A 21784-nucleotide genomic window follows, 5' to 3' on the forward strand; every position below is an offset into this window, starting at 1 on the left:
CTAAAGTAGAAGGAAATCTGGCAATGCAGACCTTGTCAGAAGCCAGGATTCGGAAGGAGGCGATGACCTGCTCTGCGGTGTCCGTGTCGGCAGTCTCTCTAGTCATGAAGTCAATGAAGGACTGGAAGGTGACGGTGCCTTGTCCATTGGGATCAACCAGGGTCATAATGCGGGCAAATTCAGCTTCACCCTGAGACAAGAGGACAGAGAGACATTCAGTTTCTTTGCGATCGAAAACTTAAGTAATCTGACATTTTCCTTCAGTCTCTGAAAGGGGTTCTCTTTATGGTTGATTTAGGCTTGCTATCATCAAACAATTTTAAAAGTTGCTGTATATCAAGCCAGAAGTTCCTGAATATAAGAATTCCTTCCTCTTGAGACCTATGACGCTTTCCTGGGTCACAGAGTGTAACTAAGGAAGACTAACTTAAAGCAAGAGTGGGGCCTTTCCTCAGACCGCAAGTGACAAAAGTGATACTGCTAAATAGCAAGGCAGTTCAGAGACGGCTCTCATGATTTTATGTTCAATTTCTGGAAGGAGCCAAAGCAAATCATATTAAATATATGCATTAAGGGGCAACAGAGAAGTTTGGGTATACTGGGACAACCAAAGCCCATGGGAATGTCAGTTTTTTCCTAGCTGACTTATTACTAAAAACTTTTTAGCTTTTAAAATGTTAAAGACAAAAACACCTAAGTCACCAGGACACTAAATGCCACTGAAGTGTATACTTTTAAGGGGTGAACTATAGTATGTGAATTATAGCAATAAAGTTCTTAAAAATCACCAGGAAAGTTCATGCTCTTGATTCCTTCACTGGGATAAAAAAATCCAACCAATCACTGAATAAAAACAAGTTTTGGCTTTGTAAAATTAGTTTTATATGGTAACAGGCAGGACTTCAAAAAATATTACCCCATGTAATAAAAATGAATCAATCCCACATTTAAATCAGTCACTTCTCAAGAATATAAATCTAAGCTCAGTAAAATATAAACTCAGTGCAGTTTTAACTTTGCTCTTACCAGATCATAACCCATGGATATAAGGCAGGCTCTAAAGTCCTCATGGTCCATCAGACCGTTCTTCCTCTGTTGGGACACACAAAGAGCACAAGACAATTAATGGCAAGATGAACAGATCTCTATTTGACCAAGGAAGCACAATCTAGCAAAAGAAAGGCTGCCCTGAGCCCTACCAAGATCATAAAGGTCACTGAAGACTTACAGGAAGGAGGGCCAACACAGAAAATTACCAAACCGTTTCTCTGGAAGGAACAAGAGGGTAGGATTTATGGAGGGAGACTAGACCAAAAGAAAAGGAGACCCCGCTTGCAAGAAGGAAACAAAAGAGCCGCATCAGTAGCTCACTACTCCCACCTACTGATTGTGGAACATACTGCAAGCATTATGAAAAATGATGTTAGGGGCCCCATCTAAGTTGTCTGTAAAATTGCCCAAAATGAAAACATTTCCAGAATTTAAACAACTGGAAAGCTATGTTACAATCACTTGGGCCAGGTGGCAGTGGCTCCTCCATCTGGAAAGCTTAGTTTATCCCCAAAATTCAGTGTGTGTCTACAGAGAACAGTATGCAAGATGGCTCCCACGGACACCAGCTTTCTTAGCTGAGGCCAGGTAAGGCTAAACTGCAACCCAAGCTTTGCAGAAACAGGGGAGTCAACACAAAGCCCTAGACATGATGCGGAGGTTTTGAAGGACTCAATATCTAACCCTCAATGGGAAATTAAATATAAACAATATTTTTATTGGCCAAACCAACTGTTAAATTGAAAGTTAGTGGTGTTTTTGTTATTCTGCTTTGTTCTGGCAATACTTGGGATTGAGCACAGGAAGCAACAGGCTATATACCCAGCCCTTTTTATTTTATTTTTATTTTGAGACAAGGTCTCACGAAGTTGCCCAGGCTGGTCCTGAACTTGTGATCCTTTTGCCTCAGTCTCATGAGTGGCTTGGAGTGCAGGCATTTTGTCATAAAGAATTAGTTTTACTCAATGTTATGCAAATCAAAATGCTAAAAATTTTACAAGCAGTACTTGACTTTTTATATGCTTTTACTACAAAAAGTTATTACCACTTTGTGGGTCTCTTTTCCTTAAAATATATCATCAATTTTGTTAATTAAAAAAGAAAATTGAAGGATTTTTTTTTAGGGGGGACGGGGTCTGCATAGCACAGGTTGGCCTTGAGCTCAGTGATCCTCCGGCAAGATGAGTGCTAAGATTACAGGCACACACCACCACACCCAGATGAAAATTGAGTTTTATATGCCGAAAGAGCAGGTTAAATTTTCACCATGTGCTTTACCTAAACAATTACTTAGGAAAAGTATATCAGAGGTTTGAATTAAGTCTTCAGAAAATGACGTAAACCCAATGAGCACATTGTGTTAAGGAAACAACTTCACTCAGAAGAAACCAAGCTTTGGTATTAACTACAAATGTGTTAAAGGGAGCTGCATGAAACAGCACCCACATGTGTGCTTCATGACATCATGAGCAGCATCAGAGCTCAGCTTGCTTTGGTAGCTACTATCCGTCGGCATTACTCAACCAGTTTCCCAGTAAACTTTTTGGGGCATTAAGATTTAGCGTGCATATTATTTCAGATACATTGCTGCATGTCCACAGAATTGCCTTTCAAATAACCAAAAGGAGTGTGGTACCCTGTCAAAGTGGTTGAAGGAGGCTCTGAACTCGTTCATCTGCTCCTGGGTGATGCCTTTTGCGTCTCTTGTCAGAATCTGGGTCTCCACCTCATTGATGGTTCTGGCGATGGTTGTCAGCAGCAACTCCCATCCGACACGAATGTGCTACCAAGGAAAAGAGAGAATGATCATCTCTACGACTTTCTAACCTGTCAGCCTTGTGTCTTCATTTTCACAACAGGAGAGTCAACCCAAATGAAGATAAGCAGGGCTTGTCCTAGGCTTTCCATCGCAGAAGATACTCGGAAGTGAGGCCAGAGTTCTAACAGTGACAACTTGCGCTTTGTAGACTCAGTGTACAATATGTAGTCTATTACTAAAGATATCTTTTCATCTAAGTAGCACAGTGGACCTGAGTTATACTTGCTGGCTCTCAGGAAGATCAAACTGGCCCAAACTGGTGGAAATGACCACAGTCCAATTTCCGGTACTCTCTCCAAAGAAGTATAACTAATTAATTGTGATGGTATAACAATAATTATTAAAAAAATTTTTTTTTGCAGTGCTGGAGATCAAAGCAAGAGCCTCAGGCACACGAGGCAAGTACTGTACCATTGAGCTAAACCCCAGTCAATAATGCTGTTGTGATAATCCTAACTCTGCCATGGTACTTGAGGGAGTTCATAAAACTTCTCCTTATACCTTGAATGAAAAGACTTAAAAATCCCCAATGCTCATACTTGCAGAAAAGGAATAAATTGGAACAAATTAATGTAGAAAATGCCCTGAGAAGGTGACAAGGTAGCAAGCAGAAGCAAGGGCCACCAGTCTGTCCTGCTGCCATACCTCCATGGTATAGTTAGTATGCTTGTTGTCAAAGACCAGCGCCTCCTGGATGAGCTGGTGGTCTCCTTCCAGCTTGTCGATGTTGTTTTTGTAGTTGATGATGTTGTGCTCATACTGCTTCAGCTGATTCATCTGGTCCTCCAGGGCCCCTGTGATCTGGATGGAGCTCCGGGCGATCTCCTTGGGGAGGCAAGGGAACACATGCAGACAAGTGAGTGGCCTCTGAGGCAACTCCTGGGGAGTCACCAGTCCTGACTGCATCAGAGGCTGCACCCGCATCCAGCAGCAGCCCAGGTCACTGGGTGATGCCTTTTGCGTCTCTTGTCAAAATCTGGGTCTCCACCTCACTGACGGTTCTGGTAATGGTTGTCAGCAGCAACTCCATCTCCAGGTAATCAGACTGGCCTTAAAATCACTACTGTAGATCAGGTTGCCCTTGAACTCACAAAGATCCCCGTTTCAGCCTCTTGAGTGCTGGGATTATAGGTATGTGCCACCATGCCTAGCTAGTCATTGTTTTTAACAACAAAATGAACAGATGGCGGTAGGAGTACTTTGTCTCCCCACACACACTTTAGCATGCTCCTCCATGCCCTCTGAGCTGTGCCCAGCCATGGCAGCCTGGAAGCTGATAAGATAAAACCTGGAGTGATAGCAGGATGAGTGGGGTGGCTGGAAGCCACAGCACAGGAAGTGCTGCTCTGTCGGCTAAGGGACTGTCTCCAAGGCCACGAGTGCGCAGGCAGGAAAGGGCATGACCTACCTCCATCTTGTTCTGGATCCAGGGCCCAATGGCATTGGCCTGTGCAGCAAACTGCCGCCGCAGGCGCTCGTTAGTGTGCTGGCGAGCCAGCTCCTCCTGCAGAGACTGATCCCGGATGGGCACCAGCTGCTTCACCTGTCAACAGCCCGAGGACAACACGGGTGAGAGGCCAGCTTTGGCCTCATAGGGATGACCACAGAAAAATGTCCAAAGGGTAGAGGAGGGGTTGGAGAGGGAGGGAAGGAAAGCAAGGCAGGGGAATGAGGGGATAAAGAAGAGCAGGGCAGTCAGAGCCCCTACTCTGGGGACTACCTTTCACTACCACCTAGTGCCATCAAGTGCCTCCTGAAAGGCTGAATGAGCTGAAGGGCATATAAGAGCCCGCATTAGGGATATTGGCCATTTCTCCAGCCAGAGGCTTTCCCCTTGAAGTACCAACTCCATGGGACCCAGGTGCACAGTGTAGATGTGTGAACTTGGATGAAGGGAGACTGACAACGTCCAGCCCTGCTGCTTGAAAGTTAGCATTTGCTTTGATCATGAATGCGGCGGCAAATCCACAGTAGGACTTAGGAGCACCTGCATACACTTTAGTGTGCCCCTGGGCTGATCACTGCCCAGCTACTGTGCAAAATCATGTACATGCAGCTCTTAAAGATCAGCAGGCGGCGGTTAGATCTTGCTTTAAATGTGTCAATAAGGAGGAACGTGCGTGATTATCTCCCAACTTTTAAAATATGTTAGTAACCACATTTTCAATAAAATCTGCTCCTTTCATTATCTTAAATATTTTTATGAATTTTCAAACATAATCATTTGAAAGAGTCCCTGAGCAAACCCTGCTGGGTGCACGATGAGGGCTCCTGCACAGTGCTGGACTGCAGCAAAGCATGGCACCACCGGTCTCATACATTCTGTTCTACTGTGAATTATATGTTAATGCTTTGCTTCAGCTCGCAACCAACAGACAAAAACAGCCACTATGAAAATGTCTGTGTTATCTACAAAACTGCTGCGACATTATTCAGTGTTCCTTGTACAGAAGTCCAATTGGCTTTGTAACTTACTGAAGGGAGAAATACTTGTCTCCCTTTAAGAAATGACATATTTCTGTGCTTCCCTCACAAGGAAACTACTTAGCTCAACAAGTTTCCCTTTTCACTTTGACCATTAAGACCAGAGGTACCTCCAAAGCTCTTGTGCATCATCTAACTACCGTCTCCATGGACATGATTCTCGTTCCACACTTGTTTTCCCCTGTTATGCGTTGTGCATAACTCATTTGTTAGGTGTGATTTTGCAGTGAGCCACCTCAAATCCATGTTGTGGACTTATTCTTTATACAGACCATGTATTAGCCTTTGGAGATGACCAACTGCATTATAATTTAAATCATGAAAATAAATTTGATTTAAAAATGAGGCATAGGGGCTCAGATGGCCTCACTGTGACTATAATTAAAAGTCAGCAAAAGTTAGTAGAAATATTTTAGTCCTCAGATATAATTTTCTACACAATTTTTCTGCATTTAGAATTCACACATATTTGGGGCCTATCTACTTCATAATCTAAAAACTCTTTAAGGAAGTACTATGGGCAAACTGATTCCACCAAATATTCAGTTGAGGTTTTTAAAAAGGGCTTCCCTTATAGTATTATACTAACCTATACTGATTTTGCCAAAATTTGTAAGAGTTTTCTTAAGGAAAAGAATCTTCACTTTCCCCACAAACTGCAGAACTGGCTGGATAGTATTTAAGAGTTTCACATAGCTTGTCTCTGAAATTTAAGGTTCAGGGAAATCCTGATCACGATGCCACAGCAGGCAGCCACTCTAAGGTGTATGTCTTGCCCCTCACCCCTGACTTCAAGGATGTGCCCTCCTGCCCACTTGGCCTCTGATACCCACCTTGTCCCACTTGGTGCGAAGCTCGTCCATGGTGACGGTGCTGTACGGGTTGCTGGAGCTGATCCTGATGTTGTAGCTCTGAATCACCTTCTCCACCTCATTCTGGATGGCGGCAATCGACTGCCGTTCCCCATCCGCCTCAGGCAGTGTGGCCTTGAACTGCTCGTGGGCAGTGATGAGACTCTGCCAGGGAACAAACAGAAAAAACAGATCTGACTTTAGTGCCCATTTTACAGGCTTTGCTGTTCCCTCTGCACACGTTAATGTGTTTATAATTGGAGGCACCCCTGGAGAAAAAAAAAGTCTGGATGATTTAGAAAAGGTCTCTGGTATGTAGAAATCAAGTTCTTTGAAGATGAAAGGAAGATATCACAAGGATATTTAATTAATGGTCATTCATCCACGCTTCAAAAAATACGTCCTTTTTTTAAAAATCATGTTTGGTTTCATTATTTCTGATCCCCAACCATCGTGTAGGTCGGTCTTTCTACTGATGAACAGAATTTAGCTGCCCTTTCTAATGACATTTTTCCTTTGTAGACCTACAGCAGAACCTATCATTTGTTGCCTTATTTATATCTCAAAACAACTAGGAAAAATATCTTTACTCCTCAAAAAGAAAAGGCCACAGAAACCAGCTCTTTACCAGAGGCTCTAAACAACCTCCATTTATCAGACCTGCTGCTTCACCCTAAGGCAGGAGGATTGCTATGATGTGGAGGCCAGCCTAGGCTGCGCAGTGAGCTCAAAGCCAACCTGAACTACATAGTGAGACTTTATATCAAGACAACAATATGCTCAGGTTGTCAGCTGGTACCTTGGAGTATATTCAAGAAACATCAACAAGCCTCCTTCAGATGACAGCTACGATGTGCAGAAAGTACCCATGCTGCCTCACTTACAATGCAGTTATGTCCCAATAAACCCATCAATAGTTTAAAAATATCCTAAATTGAAAGTGCACAGAACTTGCATACCTAACCTACTAGATATCACAGTTTAATAACACAGCACACTACAAAGGGCCAGTTGTTTCCTTTGTGATCATAGGGCTTACCAGAAGCTGCCGCCGCCTAGTACCACATGAGAAAGAGGACTGTACCTCAACTTAATCACTAGTCCCGGAAATGATCAAACTTCAGAATTTGAAGTATATGTTCTACTGAATGTGTATCACTTTTGCACCATCATAAAATTAGAAACTTCTAAGATAAAGCATCCATAAATCAGGGGCTGTCTGCAATTCTCAACACTCAGGGGCAAATCCTAGTAGGCTTTTCCTTGGTAAGGAGGTGGGAATTAAAAAAAAAAGAAAAAAAAAATATATATATATAATGGAGATGGATGGATGGATGGATAGATAGATAGATACACACACACATAGATGACAATCTCTACACAGTAGGAGTTCAGGGTCAGGGTCCAGTTACCTGGATCTCCTCAATGCTATGGACAATAAACATGTCCTGCAGGTCCTCCATAGCGCCTTCCATCCAGTTGTTGAAGGGAGCAGCTCTCTTTGCAAACTCCAGGTGCAGTTGATCAATGGTTTCTAGCAACTTCTCAGTCCTCTGAAGATTATTTAAATAGAAGCAAGGAACATCATAGATTAAATATTGAAAAGTTTTTGATGTAAAAATGTAAATATGTATCCCAGAAAAACAGTGTTGTCTGAAAGATTAACCAATGCTCCAACAGGTGGAGCTCTGGGGTCTCTGAGAGGCCTTCTGAATCAAAGAAAGAGTTAACATCCAGAGCAGTCTTGTTTTTAAAGCACCCCACGTACTCTACCTTGTGCTACTTTTTGGAAAGCTGAGAATCCACACAGATACACAATATCTTGCTTTCAGCTCAATCAGGTCCTCGAATTTTATAAATTAGAGAACCTGATTCTCTAACTGAGGGGTGGGTCAGGGCATCTCCTGACTTATATGGTCAACAGCATGCAGGGAAGGTGCATGCCTTTCCCAAAGAGAAAGTGTGCAGTGTACAGGGAAGGTGCTTGCCCAGGGAGAACAGGAGGAACGAGCCTCATGCAGAACACAGACAGTGGGAGGCAGAGACAAGGGGGGTTGGTGACTTTGTGCTATAACTTATCCACACAGTAGATAAACTTATTTTTGAAAACAAATCCAAGAGTGACAAGGTTATGACATAAGCCCACTTTGTGCCTAACAGGGCTCCTCTCACCTCTCTGGGTATATGGAAGCACAAGGCTTCAAGCAAGAGAGAGTGATGTGTACGTTCCACATGGCAGAACCAGAGAGAGACAGACGGGGAAAGCACCCTGTGCCCAAAAGTCTGCCACATTCATTAAATATTAAAAAGTGTTTGATGTACAAATGTCAATATGTATCCCAGAAAAAGTGTTATCTGATGTTCAGCATGTGTCCACAAAAGATTAGCCAGTGCTCAAACAGGTAGCACTCATCTAAAGGCGAATGAATTACATTCATTTTTTTTTCTTTCCTCCTCCTGTTCTAAAATGTTTGCCCTTTCTTTCTTAGTTCTCAACAGTCTTTTTCTCTAAGCAGATTTGTAACAGCCAGTTGGCAACTACGAAGATGGATTTCATATATTTTACAGATTTCTTCAAAGTCAAGTAGAAATGTTTAAAAGTTGGTTGACAGTTTTTCCTCACGTCACATTAGTCTTTTTTAAAATTTACATTAGTACCTGTTTGTAGTACATAATGATTACATTCACCGTGGGAAGTTGGCACGTGCACCAACACATGTGCCTTCTTCTTTCATTCCTTCCCCTCCTCCTTGCTCCATCCTCCTTCCCACTCTTGGGTTCTCTTCCCTTTCACAAAAGATCTACTTCCCTGTTTTCTATTAGCTGTCTTTATTTTGCTCTTCAGGGTTGCTTTTTAAAGAGAAATTATGGAATATTTAAGTTTGTATGTCTGATTTATTACACTTAACATTAGCCTTTATGACAAAAGATAATTAGGATTAGTTAAACCCAGCTATCAACTGTTATTTACCCAAGTCTTACACTTCGGTAAGGCCAGTGTATCCTGGTTCTGTTTCACATCAATTTTTCTTTCCTTCATTTTTTTCCCATTTTCTCCTTTTAATCTCAGGTTTGGTTTTTTCTAACTTCCTGATTCAGTTGACTTACATGCATAAAAGAACTTTTGGAAAGTCATTCTAATCACTACTCGACATAAAGTAGGCTTTTAATCTCATCAACCTTTGTTTTTTTTAAAATCCAAGTACATTTCACTGCTGTAGGGATAAGTTATAGCACAAAGCTATCAACCTCCCATGGCCCTCTGCCTCTCCTTTTTTATATTTACTAGACAGTGTTTTGTACACACAGGTCAGAGAGAAACAGCCTCAGTGACTTAAAGAGACTGCATTAAAGATCTCATGAACAAGTGGCTTCATAAATAAGAAGTCAGTGGGTGGCTTCAAGACATCACCTCCAAAGCTTCTCTCCTCTTCTGCGTGAGTGTCCCCAATCTGTCCCACTGGTCACAAATCTTTTGGCACCGATCATTAACATTCACTGCATCATGATAGTCCAGTTCACTACGAAAAGTTAAAAAGAAAAACAAAGATTAACTTACCCAGGTGATATGAGGGCAAATGATTCAAATAGGGAAGTTTTAAAAACAACAGAGAACTGCTTTCTCCACTGCTAGTAGAGTATGAGACCATACTCATAAGTGAAATAAATCAGACCTGGATGTATAAACATTGTATGCTATCTAGTGCAAGAACCTGAAAGAATAAATAAAACCCAAGAGGTACAACAGATATTGTAAAAGGGAAAGAAATTGCTCACAGGGAAGAAACAACTGGGATGAGGGAAAGGAGAAAAGAAAGAAGGAAGGGAAAATACACACACACACACACACACACACACACACACACACAGAGATAGCTAGGATAATTATAGTGCTGATTCGTTTAATGAAAGGAACAGTTAATGCTTAAATTTTATTTATTTACTCATTTATTTATTTTCTTTTTTCCTCTTGACCAATTTTACCTGCTTATATCTGGTAATCTGAACAACTAATTTGAAGGCAACAATGCGCAATATAACAACCATTGTTGAACTCCTACCATCTTGTTTACTGAAGCTCTGAATCATTTCTAATTTTTTATTACTTTTTATTCTCTTTAATTGTTTGATCAGTCTTGCACTCTTACATCTGGTAATCTGGGCAACTTCATTGAGGATAACAATGTGTAATATAACAGCCATTGTTAATTCCTATCATTTTGTTTTAAAATCCTGTATCGTTTTTATTGTTTTTGTGTTGTTTCATTTTTGTCTTTGTTGTTTTTATTCTGTTATTGTTTTTTATCATCTTTAAAATAAAAATTTTTTTAAAAAAACAGAACTGGCAATGGGTTTTGTTAATACTGCCATTGTAAACATTATCACTTGGGTAAATGACAAGAAGAATTAGTGAAACTTATGCCTGGGCTGGCTTTCTTTTACCTGGTTTTCTTGGTGAGGCCCCCTGACAGCCTGATTTTAAAATGGGAACTGTAAGTGAAGCCAACCATCTGACTTGGTGACAGTCCTGCAGCCACAGTGACAGGAACATCAGAATAAGTCAAAGGGCAGAGTCAAGGCTTGCACTGCCTTGGGTTCTTGGCTCTTCCCGGAGGGCGTGAAATCTGACACCAAATGGAACAACCCTGTAGTGGGACACTGTGACTTTGTCTAGCACACAGGGAAGGACACAGCCCTTCCACTTAGGGACGATAAGATTCTGGTTTGGCTTGTGCTGCTAGTGTGACAGAAAGAACAAAATGACTTCTTGCTGAATGCTTGTTTTTCCTTGCCAGTTCCATTTATGCATCCTACCTGAGGTCTTGTTGTGGTGAAGGAATTGGAAATTACCATTAAAGAAATGCTTGACTAGAAGGTTAACCTCATAATCACCCTTTTATTTAAGATGAAAGTGAAGAGACTTCAAACATGATCCAGGATGAGACAACTTTCTGGAAGTCCTACCCTGCCAACCATTTCCTTGAGACTTAAGTTTATTCCTTTTTTTTTTTTTTTTTTCCTTTTTAAGTTACAACAGTGGTCATTCACTGCTTTTCTTTTTTCTGGAATAATATGAACTCACGCTTATTAGCTTTATTGCATATGGTTGCTTGAGTGTTCGGTGTTCTTCCAGAACATTCCAACAGGGACAGGGTTCCCTGTCACCTTGTTAGAGCTTGTCCTATTCACAAGAGCAAGCAGCAACTAACTATAAATACTTACACCTGACTGATGCTAAGATTCTTTTGCCTATTTATTATAACCCAAAAAAAGCAAATCAGACCAGTAGTTTAAAAACTGAATACAAAACAGAATGCCAATGGCTCTTCAAAATGTAAATATAAAAAAGAAGAAAACAGGGGCTGGGGATTTAGCTCAGTGGCACAGCGCCTGCCTGGCAAGCACGAGGTCATGAGTTCAATTCCCAGTGCTGGAAAAAAAATCCAAAAAAAGAAGGAAACAGAAACAAAATCCTAAGGGTCCTTCTACTGACCCATAGTGGAGACTAAGAGTTTGCTCTCCCTCCAACATTATCTTCATGGTCTCCCTCTTCTCACTAGTTCATACATACTGGTATGAGGTTAGGGTTTGCATAATTATTACTATGCTCTTTGAGAACTGAACAAGAAGTCTGACTTCTTGTTTTCAGACAAAGAAAAAGGAAAAGAATGTTAGTAAGAGGGTCAGAGACCCAAATTCAGCATGTGGTTCACCTCAGTAGTATGAAGAAACAGGTACCCAGGACACCAGGAATAATAATTATATAAAATTATTGCTTAAATTTTATAGCCTACACTTAAAACTGTTCCAAATTACTTGTGGGAGCCATTACAAAGCACTAAATAGCTTGAGTTCCTTTTCATTCCCTTATTTTATTGGTGAGTAACTGTTAGTGAGCAATCAAGGGCCAACGTGCAAGAAGCATGAAAAATAGGACCACATAAAGGCCACAAATGTGGTGTACACACTGGATGTGAGAATCACATATAATTAACAGTCTATAAAGGCAAGGCTGCAAACAGGATACTCTTAAAAGAGGTGCTATCTGTCAATTAAGGACTTTGCTCTAGTCAAGGGTGAGGAAGCTGGGAGTTCTAAAACATAATATCCTGAAATAAATCTTAATTATTTCCTTTTTAAAGTTATAAGTATGCCTTTGGCTCCAAAAATTCTGTAAATGTATCAGCAACTATAATGAATGAGGAACAGCAAGGAGTGAAATTCTATATTTATCAAAAGGGGGCAAAGGCCATATAAAAGCTCAGAGACATCCACATATGGAGGCCCCTGTCCCCAAGGATGGCCACCACCCAGGCTCTCAGGGAACAGGACAGTGATGGAGAACGTTTGCTTAGTGCTTAGCCAGCTGGGCCTCAATGGATCAACATGTAAACCCTCCCCATAGATTAAAGCCATCAGAGTGGAACAGATGTGACTTCTGTTTTGATCTCACCTCCTGCCCTGGCCAGGGTGCAGTGGCCTTCCTGACCTACCTGAGGCCCTGGCCTCTGCTGATTCTGATTCCTCACTCCCCTGGGAGTGGGCCACCTGTGCCAGGGCTGCGTGATGCTGGATGGAGAGGGAATAGAGACACGGGGTAGGGGACAATAGGGGTTCTGCTACAACCCAAGAACTTGAGGCCAATCTGTATCTAGAGTTAGAGAAGCATAAAGCAGCCAATCCCTGGCTGCTTCGCCTGACTCTGCGAATTGAGTAGGGAAGAGGCAGGCCGGCCACCTTCGCTCTCTCCCTGGAATCCCCGTACAGTCCCCAGGGCCAGGGCATCTACACGCACTTGAGCTCCTGCGCAATGGCCGCGATCTGCTCCACTCGGTCCTGGTGTGCAGCCAGGTCACTCTCGAAAGCCTCATGCTTCCGCAGCAGGGCCCGCACCTCCGTCAGTGATGCTGACTCATAATCCTTCTGCAGCAGGATCTGCTCCTTGCCTGCAAAGGTAGCAGTGAGGGAGTATGAACACACTGGTGTCACACAGCAGGGAGGCTTCTTTGTGCCAGCAAACTGCTCAGCAAGCACTCAGATTTCAAAGAAGCAAGGCGAGGGGCCAAACGTGGCAGGAACAAAGGAGCAGGCAAGTTTTGGGGGTGGCACTCAGGATGTCACCTGCAATGGACACCCAGCCCTCCAGGTGCTCACATGTATGTACATCGATGCAGCCGGGGAGCGGGTACTGAGGGCACTCTGCGGAGCCAGCTCTACTCTTCACAGCATGAGCCTCAGTTAGTAATTACCGGATCCCAAGAGCTACCTAGGATAGTTGCAATAAACCACTCCTGCTCTGACTCCTATCTGCAGGTTCCACTCCTGCCCCAAATCTTCCTGTTTAAAAGATGTATTTTCTGTGGTTAAATGTAGCCTGTGATTGTCCTGATAAATATTAGACATTTTCTCTCTGAACCTCTACGTATTTCCCTATAATAGTTCTGCTTTCCTTCCTCCCACCCTCCTTCCTGTATTACTGGGGATTGAACCCAGGCCTTTGCACTGAGCTACACACTCCTCCTTTTTAAAAGTTGATTTCAAGACAGGGCCACAGTAAGTCACTAAGTAGCCCAGGCTGGATTTGAGCTTGTAACCCTCTTTCCTCAGGCTCCCAGAATGTTGGGGTTACAGGCATGTGCCACCACATCTTAGTCATAAATATTTCTTAAATCTAGCAACTGTTGGGGTAGAATAACTGGATCTACCTTTATTCCCTCACTAATGATCTTTAAGAATTTAATTCTATAAAGCTAAAAATGGAAAGCAAATGTTCAAACGTTTAATGACAACATAGGATTGTCACCAAAATGCTCACTGCAAGGGTAGAGAGGAGTAAAGTTATCAAAAGTGATCAAGATATGGTACATCCACACACCAACCTCCCCCAACAAATGTAACTACGCTGTATTGCAAAGACATACTAATAAAAAACATGGGAGAAATAAAATAAAATACTGCATCTTCATAAAATCCCTACAAGGCAGTTTTTATTGCTAGTCCCACTCTGAACAGGACACCGGCACACAGAGAGGCTCACAGATGTCACCCTGTCTGGCTCCAGCATCTAGGCTCATTATCACCTTGCTGTGCAAAATCAAAAATCAAGAATAACAGCAAAGGGAACCAAAGAATGAGGGGAAAGCTCTCTAGGGGCTCTCAAAATAGATTATTATGTGATAGAGGAATATTCTGCTCTTCTACACCAGCAAAAAAGGATCATCAGATAGCCAAAAATTGCAACCATATTATCATGGCTACAGACATTGGTATATTTCTAAGGCTTTAAAGAAACAGATGAAAGTAATTGAAACAAGAAAGTTAGACTACAGAAAATGAGCCTGTGCCATTTTTCCTTCTAACGAGATCTAATAAGGAGGATGTCGGCTGGCAGAAGCGAGCAGCAGGGCCAGGGCTATTCAATCCATACTCAAGAGAGCCAACACATATTGTACAGCCAAATAGAAAAGCAGAGGGAGGCCAGGATTACGTAGGTAAGAACATGAAGAACAAGTTTTGGATACCATTTTGTGAAGAAACGCATTACCTGCTTGTTTAGAAAACACATTTTCCTACATGTTTATAATCCTAGCACTGTGGGAGGCTGGGGCATTTGAGCCCAGCCTGGGTAACTTAGCAACTTAGCAACTTAGTGAGATCCTGTCTTAAAATAAAAAATAAAAATAAAAGGGGCTGAGGATGTGATTTAGTGTAAAGGCCCTGGATTCAGTTCCCAGTACTGGAAGAAAAAAAGGAGGAAAGAAGGAAGGGAGGGAGGGAGGGAAGGAAAGAAGAAGAGAGGGAGGGAGGGAGGAAGCAAATACATTTTCCTGTTTACCTCTTGAAGAAATATATCACTGAGACAATAGGGTAGAGAAAGGTGAGGATGCCTGCCCATGATGTCACAGATGTTGGGGACAGAGTTAATAATGATATGTAGTGGCTATGCATGGTGCAACTCCAAGTCTTGAAACACAATGTGAACCCTGCTCCTTACCGTAGGCCCACGTCTCATGCGTTGAGGCCTTCTGCCGGAACTTCTCAGCCAGGTGCTCCACACGTTCCAGTCTGCGAATCTCATTGAGTAGCCATTCCTCGTAACCCTTCTCAGCCTGCTCCAGCCGCTGCCAGGCCCCAGCAATATCCTAGAAAGTTGGAAGCCAAGCGAAGGCACACTTGTGACACACAGTGTTATGGCTTGTGTCTAGATGTCTCCTGAAAGCCTGGTGTGGTCACAGGTGGGGTTTTTCAGATGGGATTTAGTGTATGATGCCGGGATTAAGCATATGTAATTATTAAATGAGCCCACTGATTGGTTTGGCATGGTTCTGGGTGTGGATAGTAGGAAGACCCACGCTGGGGGTGGACGGCACCACCCAGAGGGCAGGTAGGTTGGAAGGGACAAAACGGAGAGGCGGGCTGCTGCTGCTTCTTCCTTGCTACTTGCGGCTTTCTCCTCTGTGATGCCCCTCTGCCACCGTGCCTTGGAGCCAGACAACTATGCACTGAAACCTCTACAAACCGTGAGCTACAAGAAACCTTTCTTCCTTTAACTTTGGGAGACAGGTATCTTGTCTCAGCAACAAAAAAGTAATTAAAACACAATAACCCCTTGGGCTTCTTTTGTGTTTGACAGTGTCCTCTCTCTATGTCATTTCCATCCCTTCTGCTACCCAAATTACAAAATGTCTTAATTATTATCACCGGGACCTTTTAAAATAAATATGCCGTTCTCATTAGCCAAGCAGACGCTTCACCAGAGGTAGACAAAAATATACAGCATTTGAATTTTCTGGCTACAAGATGATGAAGCCTCCAAGTGACTCAAGTCAACATGTTCTTTGTAACTGTGATGAAGCATCCTGGCATCCAGCTGTCATCAGCTACTTCCTGGATGCCTAGTGTGTCCCAGGCACTCATGAAAAACAGAGTAAGCAATATGTTCTCTGTCTAGTTCTCTTCCATGTGGTTTTCTTAAGGACTGGGAGGAAGAATCAGAAAGTAACTAACCAATAATTCATTTCAAGTAACAATAAGTATCTTAAAGGATAAATAAAATGGGGTCTGGCTATATGGAGAGCACCCAGGCTGGTTCCTGTAGGCAGCAGCTTAGAGAAGACAGGAAGAGCCAGTTAGGAGAAGTGGGGAATGGACTCAGGGGCCCGAGAAGGGGACACATTCATTGTGGGAGAAGAGCCATTTGGACCAGTATGGCCATTACATGGTGACCATGGATGGAGCAGCAAGAGAGGCCACCAGTGAGGAGAGGAAGGCATGCTGGATGTTACCGACAGGATAATGGCCCTGGATTTCATTCTGAACATTTCAGGAAGGCGTGAGGGTTTTGAGACAGCGTGTGGCAAGCCCTGATTTACATGTTTAAACCACGATAGAGGCTGTTGTGTGGGACATGAATTGCAGGCAGCAAAGTGAAAAGAAAGGCACTCAGAGGATACCAGCAGGGTCCAAGGAGAGAGAAGCAAGGTCTGGCACAGGGTGACAGAAGTGGAGGAGGAAAGAAGGGCAGAATTAAGGCCTAATGAGGAAGGACAGCCAAAGGACTAGCTGAAACACTGGATGTCCGAGAATGACAGAAAGGGAAGCACAGAAGATAGAACCTGGGTTTGAAGCTTTAGCAATTTAAAGGACAGTGGTGCAATTTATAGGGTAGAGGACTGTAGAAGGCCTCTTCCAGACATGTCCAATTTAAAATGCTTTTGAGACATTCAGGCTTAAAGTGTTTCTGAGACAATCATGCACAGAGACTCATACCTGCAGTCCCAGCCCTCTGGGAGGCTGAATCAGGAAGATTGCAATTTGCCACCCAGCTTGGGCAACTTAGTAAGACCCTGTCTCAAACTAAAAATAAAGGGCTGAGGATGTAGTCTAGCATGAAAGCCCAGTAACACCCACACCCACATCCACACCCACAAAAGCAAAGTTCTTGACATCCACATTTAAAATTTTTTCTGAGACATCCAGGTCGATATCTGAGCCTGGCTGAGAAGAGTCAGAGCTGGGAGGTGAAACTGGAGAGGCCTGAGCACTTGGTGATTACAGCCACAGGCCTGGATGAGGTCACCTGCAGGGTACAGGGAGGGGGCTCCTCACGGAACCAGGGGTGTGTAACTGCTATACAGCAGTGGAGGCAGGGCTGTGGGTAGAGCTGGGGAAGGCCTAGCTGGTGAGGGTACCAATGGGAGGAATTTGGAGGAGGAGTAGACAATAGGCAACTGGGCAACAGCTGCTGAGAAAATCAGGAATGTGAAAACGAAAGTACCAACTGGACTGTCAATGTGGATGCTGCTGATGTTGAAGAAATGTCAGGAGGGGACAGAAACCAGCTCACTGCATGTTGAAGAGTTTGAGAAGTGAATAGGGAGGAAGTGAAAACCACAAAAGAACTCTTTCTTCAGAAATGAGAAATGGGACAGTAGGCATGTTGGTATGGGGTGATGGGGTTCTAGCAGAGGCTGCAGCACTATAGCAAGAGCCTGATTCCATCAAGAGTGGAAATGACGACGTGGTTGAGGCAAGATGAATGTGGGGCTCGGACACTGAGAGGGTTAGAAAGGGTCAGTGGCAGTAACAGCAGGGGGCAAAGGCTTATGATCCCGGTGGGGGAACTTCCATGGGGAAGAGAGAGAAGGCCAAAAGAGGGAGCAGTAAGGAACAGGCCTTGAAGCTTTTGCTGAAATTCTGCTCTTCATGGTCACTGTCCAATGTCTGAGCCAAAGGACAATGAGGAGAAAAATATCAAGAATAAAGTGGTGACACAGTCTTACACTCATGTAAAGGTCAAGATGCAGAAAGTCCAGGCCTCCTACTCAACAACCCATCAGGGAACACAGGTCAAACACCACTAGGAAAGTGCCAAGATTCCGTAGGGCCCAAAGGCCACCTGAAGCCACTCACCGACACCATCTTGCCCTCGGAGGGCATGAAGGCCGGCCGGTTGCTGATCCGTAGCTTGGTCTGCAGGGTGTTGAAGTTGATCTCCAGCTGGCATTTCTCCTGCACCTTAGGGGGCTTATGTTTCCGACGGTAATCCCGGAAGTCCTCTAGCTTTTTCTGCATGGCCTGCATGGTCTTCTCAGGAGTCCGGTTCTCTAGCCAGGGGATCGTGCGCCGAATCCATTCCAAAAGCTGCTCCCAAACACAAAAAGGCTGCTAAATACACCAGCAAACTGTTCTCAGTTAAAAAACAAAAACACCTCATAATTTGGAACGGGTTCACCTAACATTCCCCAAATTACGGAAGTGTGGGTTACAGTGCCTCTGACCTACAGAAGGGGAAGACAGCTCTATGCACAGTTGCAATGAATGAAATTTTCAGTGTCCACACAGGGCCACTAGTGACCACCCCAACAATACCACACACGAGTCAAAAACTTAAAGTCAGCACGTAGAGTCATGTTTTACAAAAATGTGACATTTACAAAAAACTCAGGGACCAGACACTTGCAGACAAATGCTGGATGAAGCTTTCAAATTAAAAAAAAAGAAACAAAACGAAAATACCTGATATGGCAGAAATGTAGAGTAATAAATTCAGCAAGGAACTGGGTTTAACTTAAAATACATTTAAGAAAGTAAGTCCAAATCTAATGAATTTATTTACTAGACTAATGTACTGTAGGCCTGGGACCGACTCAGTGCCAAAGTATATTTTAATGTCTAACTTTTAAGTAAATCCCCATGAGATACGTGAATTTCCACAAACGAATATACACCCTTCTCTTGGATGACTGCCCAGGCTAGGAAATGACCTGCCTGCAGCCTCACTGTTCACACTTATGTGTACTGATCACTTGGAAAATGAAGGTAGGCTAGAATAAAGAATAGTTAAAATAGTGATGGTTCTACTGTCTAAGGGTGTTAGGAGGATACATGAGGGACCGAGGAAGAAAAGGAAGGATTTCATTCCAGAGAATTGTCCATCCTTCTATCCTGGTCATACTTCAACTCTGAACTTTATCATTGGCCTCAACCACTGTTATCAAACTGAGTTTTCCCATAGCCATAATGTGACTAACAAAAAGGGGAAAAAAACCTAAAATTTTCCATCGCAGCAATATAAAAATATAAACTCAGTATCATTTGATCAGATTACTATAAACGACTCTTCAGGAAGTTTATAGGAAGATTTATTCTAAGTGTCTTGATATTTGTCTCAGTAATAGACCAAAAAGCAGGTAAACTAAATCCATGCAAAAACAAGCTGGTCTTGAATATGCATTCAAAGTCAGAGGATACAGCCATGGACTTCCTGTTACCTGTGCTTCTATTACGGAAAATAGCACAGAGGTAGTAAGGAGACTACACCGGTATTGTCTATGCTACAATAAGGACAAAAAAGGACAAGAGTTGTGAAAAATGCTGCTCTAACCAAGAACCTGGCTGAAGAGCTGTGGAAAAGCACCATCGAAATTCAGACTGGAAGGTCCTGGAGGGCAGGCTCTGTCATCCCCGAATTCCCTCAAGGGAAGTATGCACACACAGACTGGCCCACCTCCCCACAATGGGCTGTGGAAGTCCCTTTGTGTGGGGTAACTGCAGAGCAAGGCTCCTGAAGAGAATATTTCATGTGCTGCTGGTCACCCATGAGTCAGGCGAAAAGAACAAATAAACTCAAGCAAGGTAGGTCTGACCCCAAGGGTGCAAGTTGAGGGTGGAGCATATTCTACTTTCATTCTATCTGAGGTGAAAAATGCAAAAACCATGGATGATCCATTCTCCCCTCTATGTCTCAACCCTGGGTGAGTGTGGACAGGGCTTTACCTCACTTGCTAGCCTCTCATATTCTTCCATCAGCCTCTCATTCTCTTGATTCACAGCAAGAACCTTACATATCCTGTTAGCCGCTGTCTCAGCCTGCAAAACACAATAGGTAAATGGATGGCTCTGGCTACAGGGATGCGCACACACAAAGCTGGACGGGGCGGGTAAGGGTGACGGGATAGGGTGGCATGGTGGAAATAGCACAGATTCTTGGGTAGGGTGGGAAAAGACGGAGCCATGGCTTTTTGACACTATGAATCATTTGACACCATTTTTAGTTCTCACACAGACCTTTACAGTAGGCTGAACAGACTGTGGGGAACAATGGGGAGATAAGATTAGTCTGAAATGCAAGCTTTGTAAAACATTGAGCCTGTTAGTAACAGAAATATATTGGTAAGGGAACCAAGATCTCCAGTCCCTGAATGTCTGACATGAACACTCCTGACACTAATCTCACAGCAATGGAGTGGAAACTCCATGATGACTTTGATCTTTGGAAATCAAGCAAAAATAACTGAATCTTGACTATATAGACATGTCACTGTACTTCAACCCAGTGAAGACTTTACCTCCTAAAATGAACACACAGCATTTTCCAGATGTGATCCTCCCAGAGAGCTGCCTTGCTTTAAGATTGTGCTTAATCTACTTTTTAACCTACATGAGTAGTCACGGAGGTGATAATCCTCTATCATCATTTCTGAAAAGGAACCCGGACCATGTGCCTCAAATTATGATCATATGGTACACCAAGAAGAATGCTGGGCTGGAAGTGTGACTCAGCAGTATGGCGCTTGCCCACCATGTACAAGCCCCTGTGTTTCACTCCCGTTCCACCTCCAACCCCCAAAAAAGAAAAGGAGGAGGAGGAAGAGGAATAATACGCCTGATCCAGTCTTCCATTCCGGCCTGACCAAAGCCTGGCCTCTAAAGCCCTAATTAGCACAGTCCAATTTCCAGCTATCATTTCCCAGTGAGGCTTTTAAAGAGGTTGCACAAATACGACACTGTTTACCCAGTCCATCGGGGTTCCACATAACAAAGGGATAGGTAACAAGAGCAGGTGACTGCAGAAACTGAAGAACATTCAGGGTCCAATGGGCTTTTCATTTTGGAGAAAATAAATTTTTTTGAGGGTGTAGTGTTGCTATCCTTTTAATTTCACTAAAAATAAGGTTAGTCTTGAGAGACACTAGAATAGATTCCTGAAGAGGGAAAGTATAGGCAGACATGGGAAAGGCATTCATTTGTCCTTGTCAAATTTCCCCTTCATTGACTGATGCATATGGCTTGATTTTCATGACACTTTTTCTCTTCTAAAGCTTAAATGTTTTCTACAGTTTACCAATGAAATAAAGAAATATTTTAGAAGGAAAAGATAGGTAAAAGCACTTCAAAGTGCTTTTTATTTTATTTATTTTTATTTTATTTATTTTTATTTTAGAAGGAAAAGATAGGTAAAAGCACTCAAAGTGTCAAAGCTATTAATAAAAGAATGTATGGTGTGGAACTTGCAATATTAGGTCATTACAATACAATGAGCAAGAGTCCAAGGTAAAATGTGAAGCACGCAAACATACACCAGATACACTCACATGTGCGTGCATAAACACACACACACAAACACACACACAACAGAAGAGCTGCACAGCTGGCCAGGTACACAGAGGTTGAATACCTGCTCCGCTCCCGCAAAAGCGTGGTAGAAGCAGGAAACGTAAGTCATGATGGCTCTTTCATCAGGTTTGGGAGTGTTCACAATGTCTGAGGGGGGAGAAAATAACACAGGACACAAAGA

General features: G+C 43.0%; 1 protein-coding gene across 1 annotated transcript in view; it reads right to left on the bottom strand.

Annotated features, from left to right (window-relative positions):
- Actn2 (actinin, alpha 2) overlaps window positions 1–21784 on the bottom strand; it is a 71128-nt gene that overhangs the window by 3789 nt on the left and 45555 nt on the right. Inside the window, exons 8-20 of the mRNA XM_005404929.2 lie at window positions 21665–21750; window positions 19984–20076; window positions 18118–18348; window positions 15200–15347; window positions 13001–13151; window positions 9617–9725; window positions 7617–7757; window positions 6187–6369; window positions 4278–4412; window positions 3515–3694; window positions 2687–2833; window positions 1027–1092; window positions 32–190 (exon numbers count right to left, since the gene is read on the bottom strand). Coding sequence (XP_005404986.1) covers window positions 32–190; window positions 1027–1092; window positions 2687–2833; window positions 3515–3694; window positions 4278–4412; window positions 6187–6369; window positions 7617–7757; window positions 9617–9725; window positions 13001–13151; window positions 15200–15347; window positions 18118–18348; window positions 19984–20076; window positions 21665–21750 — 1829 coding nt within the window. The remainder of the gene's footprint in view (window positions 1–31; window positions 191–1026; window positions 1093–2686; window positions 2834–3514; window positions 3695–4277; window positions 4413–6186; window positions 6370–7616; window positions 7758–9616; window positions 9726–13000; window positions 13152–15199; window positions 15348–18117; window positions 18349–19983; window positions 20077–21664; window positions 21751–21784) is intronic.

The sequence above is a fragment of the Chinchilla lanigera genome, unplaced genomic scaffold (genome assembly GCF_000276665.1).
Source record: "Chinchilla lanigera isolate Chin_1 unplaced genomic scaffold, ChiLan1.0 scaffold00091, whole genome shotgun sequence".
NCBI classification, from domain to species: domain Eukaryota; kingdom Metazoa; phylum Chordata; class Mammalia; order Rodentia; family Chinchillidae; genus Chinchilla; species Chinchilla lanigera.